The sequence below is a fragment of the Ursus arctos genome, unplaced genomic scaffold (assembly GCF_023065955.2).
Source record: "Ursus arctos isolate Adak ecotype North America unplaced genomic scaffold, UrsArc2.0 scaffold_1, whole genome shotgun sequence".
In the NCBI taxonomy this organism is placed as follows: Eukaryota; Metazoa; Chordata; class Mammalia; order Carnivora; family Ursidae; genus Ursus; species Ursus arctos.
The window spans coordinates 90,766,434-90,785,019 of record NW_026622763.1 but is presented as its reverse complement, the minus strand read 5'-3'; the positions used below and the strand labels follow the sequence as shown (position 1 = coordinate 90,785,019).

The 18,586-nt window shown below is 48.8% G+C and overlaps 1 protein-coding gene and 1 non-coding gene across 2 annotated transcripts; both read right to left on the bottom strand.

Moving 5' to 3' along the window:
* Positions 1-3,720: 3,720 nt before the first annotated feature.
* CATIP (ciliogenesis associated TTC17 interacting protein) lies at positions 3,721-13,671 on the bottom strand. Its single transcript, XM_057316079.1, has 10 exons — positions 13,645-13,671; positions 10,224-10,347; positions 9,024-9,224; positions 8,639-8,694; positions 7,955-8,041; positions 7,607-7,774; positions 6,176-6,300; positions 5,242-5,318; positions 4,859-4,947; positions 3,721-4,666 (listed from the first exon to the last, which is right to left on the bottom strand). The coding sequence occupies exons 1-10, from the start codon at positions 13,669-13,671 to the stop codon at positions 4,436-4,438; spliced, it is 1,185 nt and encodes a 394-aa protein (XP_057172062.1). The 3' UTR covers positions 3,721-4,435.
* TRNAK-UUU (transfer RNA lysine (anticodon UUU)) lies at positions 13,322-13,394 on the bottom strand. Its single transcript has one exon. It is a non-coding gene; the product is annotated as a tRNA-Lys (tRNA).
* Positions 13,672-18,586: the final 4,915 nt, after the last annotated feature.

The window sequence follows — 18,586 nt, the reverse complement described above, 5'->3', positions numbered from 1 at the left end:
AAAGTAGAAGGATGATTTCCAGGATTTAGGGGAAGGGGAAAGGGGAAGTTACTGTTCCATGGGTGTAGAGTTTAGTCTGGGACGATAAGAATGTTCCAGAAACGGATGGTGGTGATAGTTGCACAACAGCGTGAATATCCTTAATGTCATTATGTCATTGAATTACACACCTGAAGACGGTTAAAAGGGTAACGTTCGTGTATAATTTGCCACCCGCCCAAACGTGGGAAAAGAAATCCTGGCTGATGCTACTGTATAAAGATCAGCAAGATGTTAGCACTGGGGGGGGGGGGCAAAGTGTGCGTGAGTCTCTCTCGATTTTTCCTACAGCCACATGTGAATCTGCAGTTCTCTCCATATTTAAAATGGAGGGAAAGGATGGGTTTTATTGAATGGATGTTATACTTCAACAACATTGATTTAACCCCCCCCCACAACAACCACCCACCAGAGTTTCTGGAATCTAATGGCCTGGGTTTGAATCTTACTTTTACTAGCTCTGTGACTCAGGCAAGTTTCTTAGGCCCTCAGTTTCCTCGCCTGGAAAGTGGGGGTGATAAAAGTACGTACCCCAAGGAGTGTTTGTGAAGCCCAGGAAATGCATCTAGCACTGTGCGCTGTGCAGCTCGTTGCTTTTGTAAATGGGTTTCCAAAATGTCTTGGGCCACTGTCAGTCCTTCAGAACCCCAGATGCATTTTCTGCTCCTAACAACGCTGCCTTTGGTGGTCGGGTGCCCAGACTTGCCCACCCGAGCCTTTCGATTCAGTGGAGCTCCAACCTAGGAAATTTGTGATGGTGGAATAACAGGGGACAATGCCACACATTATATCATAAAACGAAATGAGGAAACCATCAAACCGAACAAGAACAGGTTTTACCACGAATGCTGGTGCTGAGGGAACAGCGGATTCGACCAAAGGAAGGGAGGTGAGCAATAGAGGTTCAGAAGGGCCACGTCTGCACCTTCCAAGGATGTTACCAGCCCTGGGGGGTAGCGTCTGTTGTCCAATGTCTAAATGTAAGCCTTTTCTTGTGGGGCTCCATGTATCCGTAGCATTGCTCTTAGTTTATCTGCTCACCTACGACTTCTTGTGGGAGGAAAGAAAACACACAAACAGGCAGGCATGCGGGCATTTGCCTGCCCCACTTCCAGGGTCTGTCAGTCTCCTGGATGACAGACAGCGCTTCAGTTGGGTTCCCAGACCCTCCACCATCCCATCCTGAACCCGTTGCAGTAGCGAAAGCCTCCCAAGCTCCCTCCCTCTCCCCTCTAGGACTCTGCATATGCTGCTTCCTCCTCAAACATGCCCCACACCCTTTGCCTGGCAAACAGCCTTTTGTCTTCAGCACGCAGCTCTGCTGTGACCTCTTCCAGGAAGCCTTCTTTGACTTCTCCAGGACCAGGCTGTGTGCTCCCTCAGCACAATGCCCTTCCCATGCAACTCAGCAGTGAGGCTGCTGTCAGGGATGGTGCAGTAGGGAATGGGCAGTTTCTAGGTACTTCTGGGAGGAGAAAGTGTACAGTCAAGCCTACTTTGGAAGTAGCTAAAGCAGGAAGATGCCTCTTCTCTGTTCTGGGATCTGTTTATCAGAGTGAATTTACACATGTACTCGAGCCAGATTCCCTAAGTCCAAATCGTGGCTCTGTCACTAGCCCATTGCATGATCTTGGCCTTAACCTTTCCCTCATCTGTGAAATGGGTACAATGATAGAACTGACCTCACAGGGGTATTGTGAGAATCACATGAATTACCATGTGTAGAGGGATTAAAATAATAAGTGCTACGTAGCATTTGCTCTTATTCTTATTCTTGTCCATTTCCCTCTGCCTCCCTGGGCTCCCACACCGGGTCAAGTGCACATTTAACGCTCTACTGTTGCATGTATACATTTCCTTCTTAGCACTTTCCATGTTCTGCACGCCCACATTAATTCACGGGGCCCTTGACTGATGTCTCTTCTCTTCTAGGCCGCCTGTGTGCCGTGGGGGTAGGGCCTGGCCCTGATGCTCCCACAGCACCGCTAGATCCTAGTCCAGGGCTTGGCACCTCAGAAGGGATCAGTGTTTGTTTTCTCTTTGTTCAGAGACATATATGTCTATTACGGAGCAAGAGGAAGGGGTCATAGAAGTTCTGGGGACAAAGGATAGGATCTAGCAATGAACCAGTTCTGAAGGGGATGTCACAGAGCAGACCGGGGAGTGGTGGGTTCCTCCACAAGTCACCAGATACAGGGGAGCTCGGCAGAGGGAGGATCTCAGTGGGTCAGATGTCACTGCCCTCCTTCCTCTAGGGCATCGGGGACTGGAGATGACTCTCCAGATCTCTGTGGAATGTTCTGGATGCACTGGGCTGAGCAGCTTTGGTTTCGGTTCTCCATACATGAAGTGAACTTGCCCCGGGCCTGGGGGGCCCTCTGCGACCCAGCCCTGCCAAACTCACGATGACTGAGCACTCTGGTACTCCAGCCTCTCCTGCCCTATTGTGCTCCAGACTTCCTGGCCTTCTCACTGCAATACATGCTCAAGAGCCCTTGTGCTTGCTGTTCCCTCTGAATGCTTTTCCCACCACAGCTCCCCACGGGTCTGACTCCTTGGCATTCATTCTGGTCCCAGCTCAGCTGAGACGCCAGGAAGGCCCTCCCTGAAATCTCCACCCTCAACCCTCCAACCCTGAGTCACTGTCTACCCATGACTTGGCTTTTATTTTTTTTCCCCATAAATGTCTGAAATTGCACATATGAAATGAAATTGCACATATGAAATTGCACATATGAAATGTCCGAAATTGCACATATGAAATGACTTATCTGCCTGGAATGCTTTATCTGATCCTCAAAAAAAATCCTACACATGTAGAAGTTGGGAATGTTAAACAAAAGCCTTAAGATCGATTCAACAATTACACCTCTCAGAATGTCTCCTTTGGGGCGCCTGGGTGGCGCAGTCATTAAGCGTCTGCCTTCGGCTCAGGGCGTGATCCCGAGGTTCTGGGTTCGAGCCCCACATCAGGCTCCTCCGCTGGAAGCCTGCTTCTTCCTCTTCCACTCCCCCTGCTTGTGTTCCCTCTCTTGCTGGCTGTCTCTATCTCTGTCACATAAATAAATAAAATCTTTAAAAAATAAAAAAATTTAAAAAAATTTAAAAAAGGATTTTTAAAACGTGCTTCACATGAAGTTAATATAATATTGCATTGCAATGATACTTCAAAAATTTAAAAAAAGGTAATGTTGAAACTAAACAAAAAACTGCTTGACAGAGTAAATGCTGAACAAACATGGGCCACTTCTATGCATCAAAAAACAAAAGAGTAAAGAGCATATTTGCTAAAATGTTAAAAGGGCTGCCTCTAGGTTGAGAAATTGGGGTGAATTCACTTTCTTCTTTTGGTTCAGCCCCCTTTTCTCAGTTTCCTCTAGTGAACATGCGTTTCTTTTTAAATAATGGATCAGGACAATAAAAATATTTTAAAAAATTCTTTCGGGCTCTACTCAAGCGATAGTTCTCCATAAAGTCTTGCTGCCCTGAGTGGAAAGTCCTGGCCGCCCTCATCACGGGGCAGAGCCTCTGGAGGGTGGGGGTTGGGGGGGGAGGGGTCCCCCAGCTGGAAGAGGCAGGCCCGTGAGTGCGTAAATGGAGGGTTGGAGCCTGCACCCCCATTACCAGCTGTCCTGGAGGAGCTTGTCTAATACTCGCTGCTGAGCCGTGGCCAGCCCTGGGCAGAAACAAGCCATTGGCCAGACTGACATTGTACAACGAGCCTCAAGGAGCCCATGATCCCCTGCCTATCCTTTTTTCTGGGGGAGCCGGTAACTGGGAACCCTGCACGTAGTTTGGGGGTTCCTGGGTGTCGATGGGAAAGGAGCTGGAGTGTGAGAGCTGGCGGCTCGAGGGTTTTGGGAGGCTTCGGAGGTGATGAGCGAGGCCAGGGGTGATCCAAATCCCCCACGAACCCCTGCTCTTTTTCTTGGGGGGGGGCCTGGAAGCAGGGTAATTTGGCTTATGCTTAGTGGCACCAAGAAGGCTTGCCCCTTTATCCCTACTAACCTAGCGACTGAGAGTAGGGGTTTTGGCATCCAACTTCCAGGTTTGACTCCTGCCTCCTCCGTACTAACACTGTGAGTTACTTAACCTTTCCGCGCCTCTATTTTCTTACCCGTAAAATACAAATATTGACTATAGCATCTGGGAAGAAACGTGAAATTCGCTGGATAAACTCTGTTAACAGTTCCTCTTTTTAGCCAAGACACAAGACTCTGGCCAGGGAAGGTTCCCGCGCCCACAGCAGAACCGCGGGGATGGGGCCCATTTATTCTCCAAAAAAAACCGCAGCTCGGAAGGCGCGCCTCCGGGGTGAGTCCCTCTGGTTCCCCGCTGCGTCCCCGGCGACGCCCCGGCTTCCTGCCGTGTCCCCGCACGCCGCGCCCGCCCAGCCCTAGAGCGTGGGGCGCGGGGGGTCCAGCGAGCGGAAGGGGTTGGGCCGGTGCGAGGAGCGCAAGGCCGGAGTCGGGGGGTGGCGCTTCGCGAAGGGGCCGAAGTACTCGGCGGCGAAGGTGACCACGTCTGCGGGCTGGCGCAGCAGCAGGAAGAGCAGGAAGTCCGAGATGAGCGCCTGGGCCTCGGGGTGCTGCCGCAGGTAGCTGGTGTGGCTGAGACGGAGCTCCTCCTGGCGGAGACCGAGCCTGAGCGCGACCCGGGACCCCACGCCCCAGGAGGAGCCCCCTTCCCCTTCGCCCTAAGGAGGGCCTCCCAGCCATCGGGGTGTGCATTTCAAGCAGGCACAGAGAGGAATCAGTAACGGTGGAATTTATGCTGGGGGCGGGGTGGGGACCCCAGGCTGACTGCAGCGTCTCCTCACCTTCCGGTCCACGAACCTCGAGTAGAGCTCCAAATCCTCCTCCCACACCAGGGGCTTCTTCTCAAATACCGGGGCAGGCTCAATCTCATCTGGGTGCGGAGGGAGGAAGGCTGCACACCCTCACCCCAGCACTTTCCCCAGATACAGAGGGATGTCCGAGAATACCCAAATTGCAGTCACGGGTAAAGCCCCAGGGTTCTGCTCGGGTGGCTAGAGTTGCTGGAAGGGCTTCCCTGCAAAATGATCCTCCCCTAATTGCCTTGGGGTCAGGAGCTGGAGGGCAAAACTTCTCCTTCTGATTTCAGTCCAGCCTCTGCACCCTGGAAGGTCCCCAGGTTTTCCCACCTCTCCTTCTTTCTCCACCAGCCAGAGGCTTCACTCACCCTTCTCCCTCAAGACGGGCATCTGGGTGATCATGCAGTACCCGGGGGAACCCACCTGGATTCTCTTGGCCAGGTGCCTGGAATACAACACAGGCGTGAGAGTGGGAGTCTTCCCAGACCAGCCCACTCCCCTGAGAGCCATCCTGGGGGCCTCCCTGTGCTGCTGCTTCCCCAACACTACTTATCTCTGAGTTCCAGGGTCATGTTCATTTCCAGGTCCCCAGATAACGGCCCCTGCTTTTCAAACTGGGTCTTGTTCCTGCCCTTGGAGATGCGTGCTGGTGTGCACTAAAAAAACCATGAGCCTCCAGCTATGTGACACCCCAAAATCGAAACAACATGCTAAGTTATCACATAATGAAAGCCAACAATGTTCCCATTACTTCTTTTCCAGTGTAATGATTATATCAATACCTCTTTGGAAATTTCAAGAAACAAATTCTTCCCTCCCCCCTCCCCAGTGATTTCTCACGATTTGGTGCCTCTGCTGGGCCTGTGAGAGCTTGGCAGTGTGCCAGGATCCCCCCACCCCCACCCCACCCCGCACGTTGATTCTATCGAGTGTCAGGTTGTTCAGACCTCGGTGCTGTTTGGTGTTATCCCCAGCAGTGGCAGCTGCTTTAGCTACTACTACGCCTTAGCCTCGTGGGGTCAGCACTGACTTTCTCAGCCATCCAGGGCTCCTTGGTGAGGTTTGGGAGTTACAGTATGCCTCAGGTGAATGTGTACCCATTGGGCACGGATTGGGCACGGAACGAATCAGGAGTAAATATGTGGAGAAAGAGTGAATGATGTGGGTCAAGCAAGGGGGCACTCTTCCTGGTGGTGTCCCCAGAGACAGTAGTCTCCCTTTGCCCCCCTTGCCAGGCCCCCAGGATCCAGCACCCACGCTTGGGCTCCACACTGCCCCCTAGCCCCCACTGTCAGTACTCACCCATCCGAGAGCAGGTAGAACTGGCAGGAATTGGGGATGCCTTTAACGGAGTGGACGGTCTGCTCCATGATGAACACTTCCACCTGCTGGCGGCCCACCTGGACCTTCTGGAAACCCAGATCTTGCTGGCAGCGGCCAAGATAGAGGGAGGGAGGGAGATGTGAGGTGGATGCCCACCAGGATCTCCCCCAAATCTCGTCCTGGCCCTTTTCTCCATCTTGCTGCTTCATTCCTTGTTTATCAGTGATAAGCAACCCTTGGCTGTCCAGGCTCTCTGCCACCACTGGATTAGAGTTGCACCCCCAAGTTAAGTGGGGGTCCCCACATAGAAAACCAGTTCCATGCTGCTTGCACCCCAACCCTCTCCGCGTCATCTCGATGACCAAGTGCTTCTGGTCGGCAGATTCAGTTACAGGGATGAGGATTAACGGACAAAGTGTGAGTGTGGGGGCGGGGCTATTTGGGGGGGCAGCGATGCTCTGAGGAGGGGGCGAGACTGAGATCTGTGGCCGCCTCAGGCCCCTGCTGCAGGCAGGCAGCCCTGTTGTTAGAACTTGAACACCTAGGAGCTCCTGGGTGGCTCAGTCATTAAGCCTCTGCCTTCGGCTCACAGTGTGATCCCAGGGTTGTGCAATCGAGCCCCGCATTGGGCTCCTGGTCCATTAGGAGCCTGCTTCTTCCTCTCCCACACCCCCTGCTTGTGTTCCCTCTCTCGTTGGCTGTCTCTCTCTCTGTCAAATAAATAAATAAAATCTTAAAAAAAAAAAAAAGTAAAAAATAACTTGAACGCCTGGAGCAGCTGCGGACCCGGGCAGAAAAGGGCTAACATAAGACATGTGTTTCAAAAGAAGATGGGGGAAGTGACATGGGCCTGACAAACACGCTGCCGTTTGTCATGTTTGGGATAGAAAAGACTAGAATGTCACTTACAAAGTTGGTCAAATCAACCCTCAAAATGTGTGTTTAGGGGCAGAGTTTTAAAATTTCACATTGAAGGACGTCCTAGGTATGTTGATTATGAAGTTTTAGCCACAAGAAAAGAAAAGAAAAAAAAAAAGGAACACACTTCAGGTCTGAGACCTAATAAAAGGACATTTAAGTGCTGTTGGAAATGGTGCCTTTCCTGATGTTAAAAAATATGTCTTTAAAAGCAGCCCTCCACTATGTTTATTTTTCCTGGACTGACTTCTGGGCAAAAAGCATTGCCTCTCAACTGCTCCCCGCTTTGGTTCCCCTTTTTCACGCCACCTGACCCCCATGTGATCTTCGAACACATGAAACCTTGCTTTCTCCTGCCCTTGGAAGTCCCACGTCCGGGCCCCAGCCCACCCCCTCTTCCACCCCGAAGCTGTCTTTTCTCCCACCACAGCGACCTCCATGCCCCCTCTGGTTTTCCCCAGGCCAAGTCCCCCACCCAGGGAGACCCCTCACATAAGTGCAGTAGCAGAGTCTGCCCTCGGTGTCCAAGGCCAGGAAACGGGCGTTGCTGGGCACCGTCTGCCGCCAGGCCATCAGCCTCAGCAACACCAGGTTGGCGGCCTCGGAGATGAAGCCCATGGTTGAGCTCCCTGGGAAAAAAGTCACTTCGGTCTTGACTTCCTGTTCAGGAAAAATCTGGGTCAGGGACATCGATCTGGGAAGGGGTGGGGAGGACGGGAAAGCCAAGGTATCGGGCATAGGATCCTTGCTGAGTCCCCATGCCAGGCTCCTGGCCTGACACAACCTGGCTCCCTGCTCTTGGCTTCGAAGAGGATGCCCCTACTTGTCTCTCACCCTTACCTCACCCTCCTTGACACTTCTGGTCATGGCCAGCTGGTCATCCTGCTTCACCAAACTCATCTTCCGCTCCATGGGGAGGACGGGGAACTAAGGGCCAGAGCGCGGAGGGGAGAAGCAGGAGCTCGCCGATTATATGCAAACAGCACAGCCCACAGGTCACCTTGCCCCGTTGTCCTTTACAAACGAGAGAACTGAGGGACGTGGGGGTAGAAAATCTTCCCCATGTAGTGAAGTTCAAGTGAGGTGGCTGGGGCTGGGTGTGGGAGGCACAGAGCGGGAGAATTTGGAGCGTGCGTGTGTGTGTGTGTGTGTTTGTGTGTGTGTGTGTGTGTGTGAGAGAGAGAGAGAGAGAGAGAGAGAGAGAGAGAGACAGGTCTTTGGGAAAGGCCAGGTTCTGGGAAAGGCTAGCCTGCCTGGCCCTCAGGGAGATGCTGGGCTCTCAGCCTGGAGGAAGCCCCGGGTGGACCGGACCCAGGGTTCATGTATTAGGAGAAGGTCATGAGAAGCAGCCTGCTGCCCCGGATGGATTGGTTTCCAAGTTATGTGTGGTGGGAATTGCAGGGTAACTTGGAGAGAGTTGGGGGTGACATTCCATTGAGCCCCTCCATTCTTCCCTCCCTCCCTCCCAGGGTCTCCATTTTCTCACTCTGGTTTGGGGGCCAGGCTGGGGGCCCCAGGAGGTACCTTGATGAACTCCTGACTATGTTGCTCCATGACATGCAGCTTCCACGAGAGGTGGCCTGGGACAGGAGGAGAGCGCTGCGGTCACTGTCACCCCGTCAGGTCAGTGACCAAAGACAGGCCGGGAGACTGAAGGGAGGGGCGGGGGGGAGAGGGGGCCCAGGCCGGAGGACTCAGGTGGACTGTGACCGCGGGGAGAGCCAAGTGGTGCTCTTGTCCGAAGTCTGTGGCTGGGATTAACGTCCCTGTCCCCCCACCTCCCACACACCCTCCTTGCCGCCTTCTGGTCCCAAGGTGAAGTCAAGGGTGGGTCCTGAGTGAAGGTCCTAGGAATGGGGGTGGGGGGGAGGGAGGATGGGGGTGAAACATCCGGCAGCAAGAACTGTACCCAGGAGGGAGTTTCCGCAGAGCATTTTGCCCATGAAGCCGTGGCTAGAGGCATGCACGAGGAGGCAGGGCAACATCACACCGAATTCATCCTTGAATTTCCCTCTCTGCACCTCGACAGTCAGCTCTCCCTGCGGCTCCCCCGTGTCCGAGACCATGGCCAGAGTCTCGGAGAATAGCAGCATCTGCAGCTCCTCTTCCTCTGGGGGTGGGGGGTCCCATGGGCACAGATAAAGCCCCAGCTCCTGGGCCTGCCTTGCCTCTCTGACCCTCCCCCCAGCAAGGCCCCACAGTCTCCACCCATCCCTTCCTCATCCCCGGGGGTCCCAGGCAGCTCCCGCCCCCCTCTGTTGGCAGGTACAACCGCCAGCAGGTGAAGACCCCACCGCCACCACCAGTCCCTGTGTCCTGGGGGTCTCCCCTGACAATTATCAACAAATAGGGGCGCCTAGGTGGCTCAGTGGGTTAAGCGTCTGCCTTCGGCTCAGGTCATGATCTCAGCGTCCTGGGTCCCACGTGGGGCTCTCTGCTTAGTGGGGAGTCTGCTCCCTCTCCCTCTGTGCTCTCTCTCACTCTCTAATAAATACATAAATAAATAAAGCTTTTATTTTTATTTATTTTTAAAAGATTTCTTTATTATTTTAGAGAGAGAGCACAGGAGCCCGTGAGCAGGGGGAGGGGAGGGGCAGAGGGAGAGGGAGAGAGAGAATCTCAAGCAGACCCCACCCTTCCTAACAGGGAGCCTGACCTGCAGCTCAATCTCACCACTCTGAGATCATAACCTGAGCCGAAAGCAAGAGTCAGACGCTTCACTGACTGAGCCACCCAGGTGCCCTAACTAAATTAATCTTAAAAAAAAAATTACTGGGGCGCCTGGGTGGCTCAGGGGGTTAAGCATCTGCCTTCAGCTCAGGTCATGATTCCAGGATCCTGGGATCGAGCCCATGTCAGACTCCCTGCTCAGCAGGGAGCCTGCTCTCCCTCTTCCCCTGCTTGTGCTGTCTCTATCTCTCTCTCTCAAATAAATAAAATCTTAACAAAAACACACAAGAAAACTTTCCTGTGTTTAAAAAAAAAATCAACAAATAGGCTTTGCACCCTTTCTGAGTCCCAAGGGAATCAAGGCTGAGAGAGACGGGGCCAGTCTGGGCCTTCTCTCTACCCTCCTCTCCATGTCTGTGCCCCCCACCGTCCGGGTCACCAAGGTCGCTGAGGAAGCGGATGGCTTCAGCATTGGCCTTTGGGGCTGGCACACTCTCTTGAGCTGAGGGCTGGTTGTCCTTGGTTTGGGGGCCTAGGAAAGGAGGAGAGGCTGAGATGGCAACCTTGGGGAGAGGGACAGGGATGGGACAGGGGTCCCCAAAGCAGACTCCCCCAAGGCCTCCCCAAGGAGGATTGTGAGGGAGAAAGGTAGAAGATGCCTCTTCAATTTCCAGTCCCAGCAGCCCTCTTCCCACCTGTGGATTGAAGTTTGGAGGACATGCTGCCTTCTGCCACCCTGACTGTGTCCAGCTGTCTCCATGGCAACCGGAAGCCAGCTACCGCCTCTTAAAGGGCCATCAACACACCTCACAAAGCACCCAGACCTTGGAGGCAATGGTAGGAACTGTGGGCTTTAGTATTGTCCTGAAGAGGGAGCATTTGACCTGGCAGGGGGATGACATAGATCGTTAGAGTGACCTTAGGGAGCACCTGGCTGGCTCAGTCGGAGGAGCATGTGACTCTTGTTCTCAGAGTCATGAGTTCAAGCCCCATGTTGGGTGTAGAGATTACTAAAAAAAAATAATAATAATAACAATAAAAAACTTAAAAAAAAAAAAAAAGAACCCTAACCCTAACCGTTTAGAAGACTTTAGAAGTTGCGGCCCTGAGTCAGACATGGCCTTACACACATAGAGCCCACTTAGATGCCACGTGAATACTGCCACATGTGAGAGTGATGCTGGTAACAATCACAGCGAACCCTTAAACCCTGCTTACCACAGGCCGGCACTGTTCTGGAAGTCTGCACACATGTGATCTCATTCAGTATTCAGACCAACCCTGTGAGCAGGTCCTTTTACCCCCTGCGCTTTACAGCTGAGAAACCTGAGGCCCCGAGAGCTTAAATGTCTTCCCAAGGTCACACAGATGATAGGGTCGACCCTTGAGCCCCACGGGTTTGAGCTGCCTGGGTCCATTTACATGTGGATGTTTTTCAGTAAATATGGCATAGTACTGTAAACGTGTTTTCTCTTCCTTATGATTTTTTAAAAGGATTTTATTTATTTATTTAGGGGGGGAGGGGCAGGGGGAGAGGGAGAAAGAGACTCTCAAGCAGACACGGGGCTGGATCCCACGACCCCCAGATCAATGACCTGAGCTGAAATCAAGAGTCCGAGGCTTAAGCGACTGAGCCACCCAGGCACTCCTCTTCCTTATGATTTCTTAATAACATTTTCTCTCGCTTACTTAGGAAGAACACTGTATATAATAATAGAAAATACAAAATACGTGTTAATTAACTGTTTTATGTTCTCTGTAAGACTTCGGGTCAATAGTAGGCTATTAGTAGTTAAATTTTGGGAGAGTCAAAGTTATACCCGGCGTTTTTTTTTTTTAATTTTTCTTTTTTTTTTAAACACAATGTTCAGTTTTATTTTTTTAAGTGTGTTTATTTATTTACGTAATGTCTACACTCAATGTGGGGCTCTAACTCATAACCCCCAGGTCAAGAGTCACATGCTCCTCCCACTGAATCATCCAGACACCCCTATGCCCGGATGTTCAACCGTGCCAGGAAGGGGGGAGTGTTGGCATGCCTAATCCCCATGTTATCCAAGGATCAACTGTAATTGGCAGAGCCAGGACTCAACCCAAGCCAGTTTGGCTCCTAGATAGAATTCAAAGAAAAACGAAGCAGCAAATAGACAGTACATTGAATTCAAACAAGGTAGTGATCAGTGACAAAAATGGAAATTGAATTACCATAGGACTCAAACCCCAGGCTGTGGGCTATCTGGTCCCCACCTTGTAAGTGTTCGAGTCTGCATCATAGCGGCTCTAAAAGGGGGTTCAGCCCGACGGAGTCATGAACAAAGAAAAATCTTGTCCAAAAACCTCCATCAGCAAAGGAGTTGCCCCCCAACCCCCACCATAGCCCTCAGGAAGGTACCGTCCCATGTCTTCTCAGTAGGTGATTATCAACTTCGGGAAGATTTACGATTACGTGTAGAATTGCTTGAGACAATCGAACTAGCAATATTAATTTTTGTGGGTGTCACATTGTGCATATTTGGTATTTCCAGTTCTTTAAAATAATTTGGCTCGGAAGGGGGCTTAAAAGATAAGTCTTGAGGGGCGCCTGGGAGGCTCAGTCAGTTAAGTGTCTGACTTCAGCTCAGGTCATGATCCCGGGGGCCTGGCATCAAGGCCCATGTCGGGCTCCCTGGTCGGCAGGGAGCCTGCTTCTCCCTCTGCCTGCTGCTCCCCCTGTTTGTACTCTCTCTCTCTTTCTCTTAAACAAATAAATAAATAAAATCTTAAAAAACAAAAATAAAAAAAAGACAAGTGTTGAGACTCGAATTTACATCAGGCAGTTGAATGGCACCCGGCGGGCTCCGTCGTAGAGGGTGGGACTCTTGATCTCGGTGGTTGTGGGTTCGAGCCCCATGTTGGGTTTGAGATTACTTAAAAACAAACAAATAAAACAAAATCTTTAAAATATTAATAAATTGGGCAGCTGAATAATTGATTTAGACTAAAGTTAAATTCTTACTGAAAATGTAAGTAGAACAAAAATGTTTTTTAAAAACCTTAAAATTTGCTTGCTTGCTTTATTTATTTATTTATTTTTAAAGATTTTATTTACTTATTTGTCAGAGAGAGAGACAGCGAGAGAGGGAACACAAGCAGGGGGAGTGGGAGAGGAAGAAGCAGGCTCCCAGCAGAGGAGCCTGATGTGGGGCTCGATCCCAGGACTCCGGGATCACGCCCTGAGCCGAAGGCAGACGCTCAAAGCCGAAGGCAGACTGAGCCACCCAGGCGCCCCGACAATCAATTCCTTTGAAAAAGCAGTAGACTATGATGAATAAATACAACAAAAACTGCGTAGAACAGCTGCAATTTTGAAAAGAGGAACCAATTATTAATCGAAGCACCCTTCAAGGTTATTATTAACATTTACTGGATTTATGATTAAAAGATGACTGATAAGTTGAACTTAAAAGTTGTAAGAATGCTTATGTTTCAAAATTTGCAATTTAAGGAGCTATCATTTTTAAAATGTTAATTATTATTTATTTTTTTTAGTAAGCTCTATGCCCGGTGTGAGGCTTGAACTCATGACCTCAAGATCAAAAGTCGCATGCCCTACCGACTGAGCCAGCCAGGCGCCCCTAATTTTATTTGCTTTTTAAATTTTAATTTGCATATTCATTTTTAAAAGCCAGTGAATTCTGACGAAGCCTTTGCCTGCACGTGAGAGACTGTCGGTGGCATTAAGAAAACTCACAACTGCTTGAGGAGGTAGTTTGCTAGTTCCTCAAAAAGTTAAATGTGGAGTTACTATATGACTCAATAATTCCACTCCTACGTCTATACCCAAGAGAACTGAAAACATCTGTGGGCACAAAAACCTGTACCCAGATGTTCACAGCACCATTATTCATGATAGCCAAAGAGTGGAAAGGACCCATCTGTCTACTGCCTAACGGATAAACAAAACGTGGTGCATATACACACAATGCAGTATTATTCAACCACAGGAAGAGTGAGGGACTGACAGGTGCCGGAGCAGGAGCCTTGAGAACAGGCCGAGTGAGAAGAACTGGGCACAAAAGACCACATATTGTCTGATGCCATGTTTGTGATTTGGGCAAACCTGTGGGGACAGAAAGCAGATCAGTGGTTGCCTGGTGTGGGTACGCAGAGGCACGGGGTGACATCAAATGGGCACTGGCTTCCTTTTTGGGATGGGTGAAAATGTTCTAAAGTTGGATGGTGGGGCCCCTGGGTAGTGCAGGAGATTAAGTGACTGACTCTTGGTTCCCGTCAAGATCTCAGGATTGTGGGATCGCGCCCCACGTGGGTCTCCTGGATCAGCTCAGAGTCCGCTTGGGTTTCTCTCTCTCTCTCTCTCCCCCTCTGCCCCTCCCCCTCTGCCCCTCCCTCCAGCCCCGCACCTCCACAGGCGGGTGCACGCGCGCTCTCTCAAATCGATCAATAAATCTTTAAAAAAAATAAAATTAGATTGTGATGGTCACAAAATAGTGCATATACTAAAAACCACTGAATTGTACACTTTAAAAGGATGAATTTTGTGTTATGTAAATGACATCTCAATAAAGTTGTTAATAAAAGATTTAAATAAGATCTACAAAATCAATCCCTATTGCTTTCATTTGTAAATTACATAAAGTTGGAAAAAAATATTTTTGATTATTAGGACAAAGTTGGAAAAAAAAAAAAGAAGCAACTTATGGTCTAGATGCTCTTTAAGGGGTGCTCATGTACTTCCCTCCTTACTGTGTACCCCTCTCCTGGCCTGAGGGAGGATTTGCTCCCCCAGCCCTTTACCCTTTAGAGTTTCTCCCCTCCCTCCTCCCGGCTCTGTGGTCAGGCCCCTGGAGCTGCCCAGGACTCCCACCTGCCTGTCCACACAGGCTCCCACTCCTGAGAGCCCAGCTTCTTTCTCAACCCCCCACCCCCAACCCACCGCCAGAGATCCCTCCCCATTCGTGCTGGCTGTTTCCTGCTAGGAGAGAAAGAAATGTGACAAAGTGCTTCACGGAAGGATCAACATCCAGTTTGTTAGTCCAATTTTTAAACCTCTGGAGGAGATCTGCTACAGACCCTTGTTACTGTCCCCCCTTAGGGCCTGCTAGTGGAGATCCCCCAGCAGAGGGACGCTCTGTAGCAGGTTGACCTACTAGCCGTGTGGGCATGTTGGGCAGGTTGGCCTCTCTGAACCTGTGACAGGGACAGCCTGTGTCCTCCCAGCCGCTGGGATCGGCGTCTATGCAACCACAGCCACTAACGTGGAGAGGGCTCACTAGGTGCCCAGCTCTGCAGGTATGAACTCAATCCTCACCATCAGCTTCCACGGTGGGGCCAGCCACGCCCTCAGTGGATGCAGGAGAGATGGAGACACAGAAAGGTTAAGTAACTTGCCCAAGGTCACCTGGTTAATAAATGAAAAGCATGGGGGCGCCTGGGTGGCTCAGTTGGTTAAGGGGCTGCCTTCGGCTCAGGTCATGATCCCAGGGTCCTGGGATGGAGCCCTCGCGTCTGGCTTCCTGCTCAGCCGGGAGCCTGCTTCTCCCTCTCCCTCTGCTGCTCCCCCTGCCCCACTCCCCCGCTCGTGCTCTCTCTCTCTCTAATAAATAAATAAAATGCAAAATGTGGACCCCAGCTCAGATGAGCTGTCTCCAGAGCCCATGTTCTTAATCAGTTTGTCCTACTGCACCTGATGGACGGGCCCTACGTTTATTAGTAGAAGAGGAGAGAGAGACTGCTGTTCACTTTACACCACCGTGTATCTCACTTAGCTCTCCCAGTGGCTCCAGAGCTAGGGCCGGTGACAGGCGATGCATGACTGGCGTCACCCACGGTCAACCAGAGGCAGAACCTATATTCCTATCCAGACCTGTCCCTCTCCAAGTCCTCTGTCTGCCACCCTGTCCCACCTTATTATCTATCTATCTATCATATCTATCTATCATATCTATCTATCATCTATCTATCTATCTATCTATCATCTATCTATCTATCTATCTATCTATCTATCTATCTATCATCTATCATCTATCTATCTATCTATCTATCTATCATCTATCTATCTATCATCTATCTATCTATCTATCTATCTATCATCTATCTATCATCTATCTATCATATCTATCTATCATCTATCTATCTATCTATCATCTATCATCTATCTATCTATCTATCATCTATCTATCTATCTATCTATCATCTATCTATCTATCATCTATCTATCTATCTATCTATCTATCTATCTATCATCTATCTATCATCTATCTATCTATCATCTATCTATCTATCTATCTATCTATCTATCATCTATCTATCATCTATCTATCTATCATCTATCTATCTATCTATCTATCTATCTATCTATCAATCATCTATCTATCTATCTATCATCTATCTATCATCTATCTATCTATCATCTATCTATCTATCTATCTATCTATCTATCTATCTATCATCTATCTATCATCTATCTATCATCTATCTATCTATCTATCTATCTATCTATCTATCTATCATCTATCTATCTATCATCTATCTATCTATCTATCAATCATCTATCTATCATCTATCTATCATCTATCTATCATCTATCTATCTATCTATCATCTATCTATCTATCTATCTATCTATCATCTATCTATCTATCTATCATCTATCTATCTATCTATCATCTATCTATCATCTGTCTATCATCTATCTATCTATCATCTATCTATCTATCATCTATCTATCTATCTATCTATCATCTATCTATCATCTATCTATCTATCATCTATCTATCATCTATCTATCATCTATCTATCTATCATCTATCTATCTATCTATCTATCTATCTATCTATCATCTATCTATCATCTATCTATCTATCTATCATCTATCTATCTATCTATCTATCATCTATCTATCATCTATCTATCTATCTATCATCTATCTATCTATCTATCTATCTATCATCTATCTATCATCTATCTATCTATCATCTATCTATCATCTATCTATCATCTATCTATCTATCTATCTATCTATCTATCTATCTATCATCTATCTATCTATCATCTATCTATCTATCTATCTATCATCTATCTATCATCTATCTATCTATCTATCTATCTATCATCTATCTATCATCTATCTATCTATCTATCATCTATCTATCATCTATCTATCTATCATCTATCTATCTATCTATCTATCATCTATCTATCTATCTATCATCTATCTATCTATCATCTATCTATCATCTATCTATCTATCTATCTATCTATCTATCTATCTATCATCTATCTATCATCTATCTATCATCTATCTATCTATCTATCTATCTATCATCTATCTATCATCTATCTATCTATCTATCTATCTATCATCTATCTATCATCTATCTATCTATCTATCTATCTATCATCTATCTATCTATCTATCTATCTATCATCTATCTATCATCTATCTATCTATCTATCTATCTATCTATCTATCTATCATCTATCTATCATCTATCTATCTATTATCTATCATCTATCTATCTATCTATCATCTCATTTTCTATTGGTTCCGCACCTCTGAAGAACCCTAAGACAGATGTCTTTCTCTGAATTTTTTGTGGGGCTTTGCCTGTAGTTAGGAACTCAGTAAGTGTAATTGCCTAGGGTTTACTGACCACCTGGGTTAGGTTCCTACCCACTTGCAAAGTCTCCGCCTATGGCCAGGGCCTTAGAGGACCAAGAGCATCCCCAACACACACAGGTAGGCACAGGGCTCCTCGTGATCACGTGGCAGCTTCCCTGGTCTCCGTTCCTCTGTGGAACACCTGAGCCTGCCCACTCAGTGTCCCCTCCCTTTCTCCTTTCCTGCCCCTAGAGACAGACAACCTGTGATTCAGGAACAAACGAACTGCTTGCTGGTTATTTTAAAAAGTACGTGTTATTCCAATACCTTTGGGGCCACCCGACTACCTCCATTTCTTCTATATAATGAATTCTAGCACCGGGAATCGGATGTAGCATTTCTCAAAGGGACTCCACATGCCCTTGCGCATCGGACTCTCCTAATAGCCTCTATAAGCGGAATTGTTGGTGAACGTTTATGATTTTGCTACCTTGCATCATTTCTGGTATCAGACCCCCTATTACTCCAGAGGACATTTTCCACACCTTCAGTCCACCTTTCAGTTGGGTCTGACTCTGCCCTTCCAAGTGTGGTCATGTGACCTAACCTGTTGGGTGAGAGGGGCCCATTTCCCTAACTCCTGATTGGCTCAGGGTTGAGCACATGACCCGAGCTGAACCAATGAACCTCAACCCCTGGGACCGTTGGCGGTTCTGCTAGGTGTGATGAACCAACCAGGAGCCTGTAAGCCTAGAACTTACAGACGTGATCTTTCCACTGCAGGGAGAAAACCTGACAGAGCACGATACCAGTGCAGAAGAAAGCTGAGCCGAATGATACAATTGCCCTTGAATCCATGGATCCAGCGATGTCTGAAGTCACCAGGACATAATCCCCCACTTCTTAACTTCACCAGCTGATAAACATTCCTCTTGGTTTAAGCTCCTTAGTGTTGAGTATGTCACTTGGCACCTGAAAGTGTCCTGACTCATTCAAGGTTGTCATCTCCATGGAAGGTGAAGAAACAGGTCAGGGAAGCGAAATTTGCCCAAGGTCGCTTGGATGTTGCATGACAGAGCCGGGAATGGAACCGAAGTCTCTAAGGCCAGTGACACCTGCTGTCTTGTAAGCAAAGGGCAGGTAGCCTGGCTGTTGCTGGTCAGTGCCTGTACCACGAAAAGCATAGGCCATCATTCACGACGA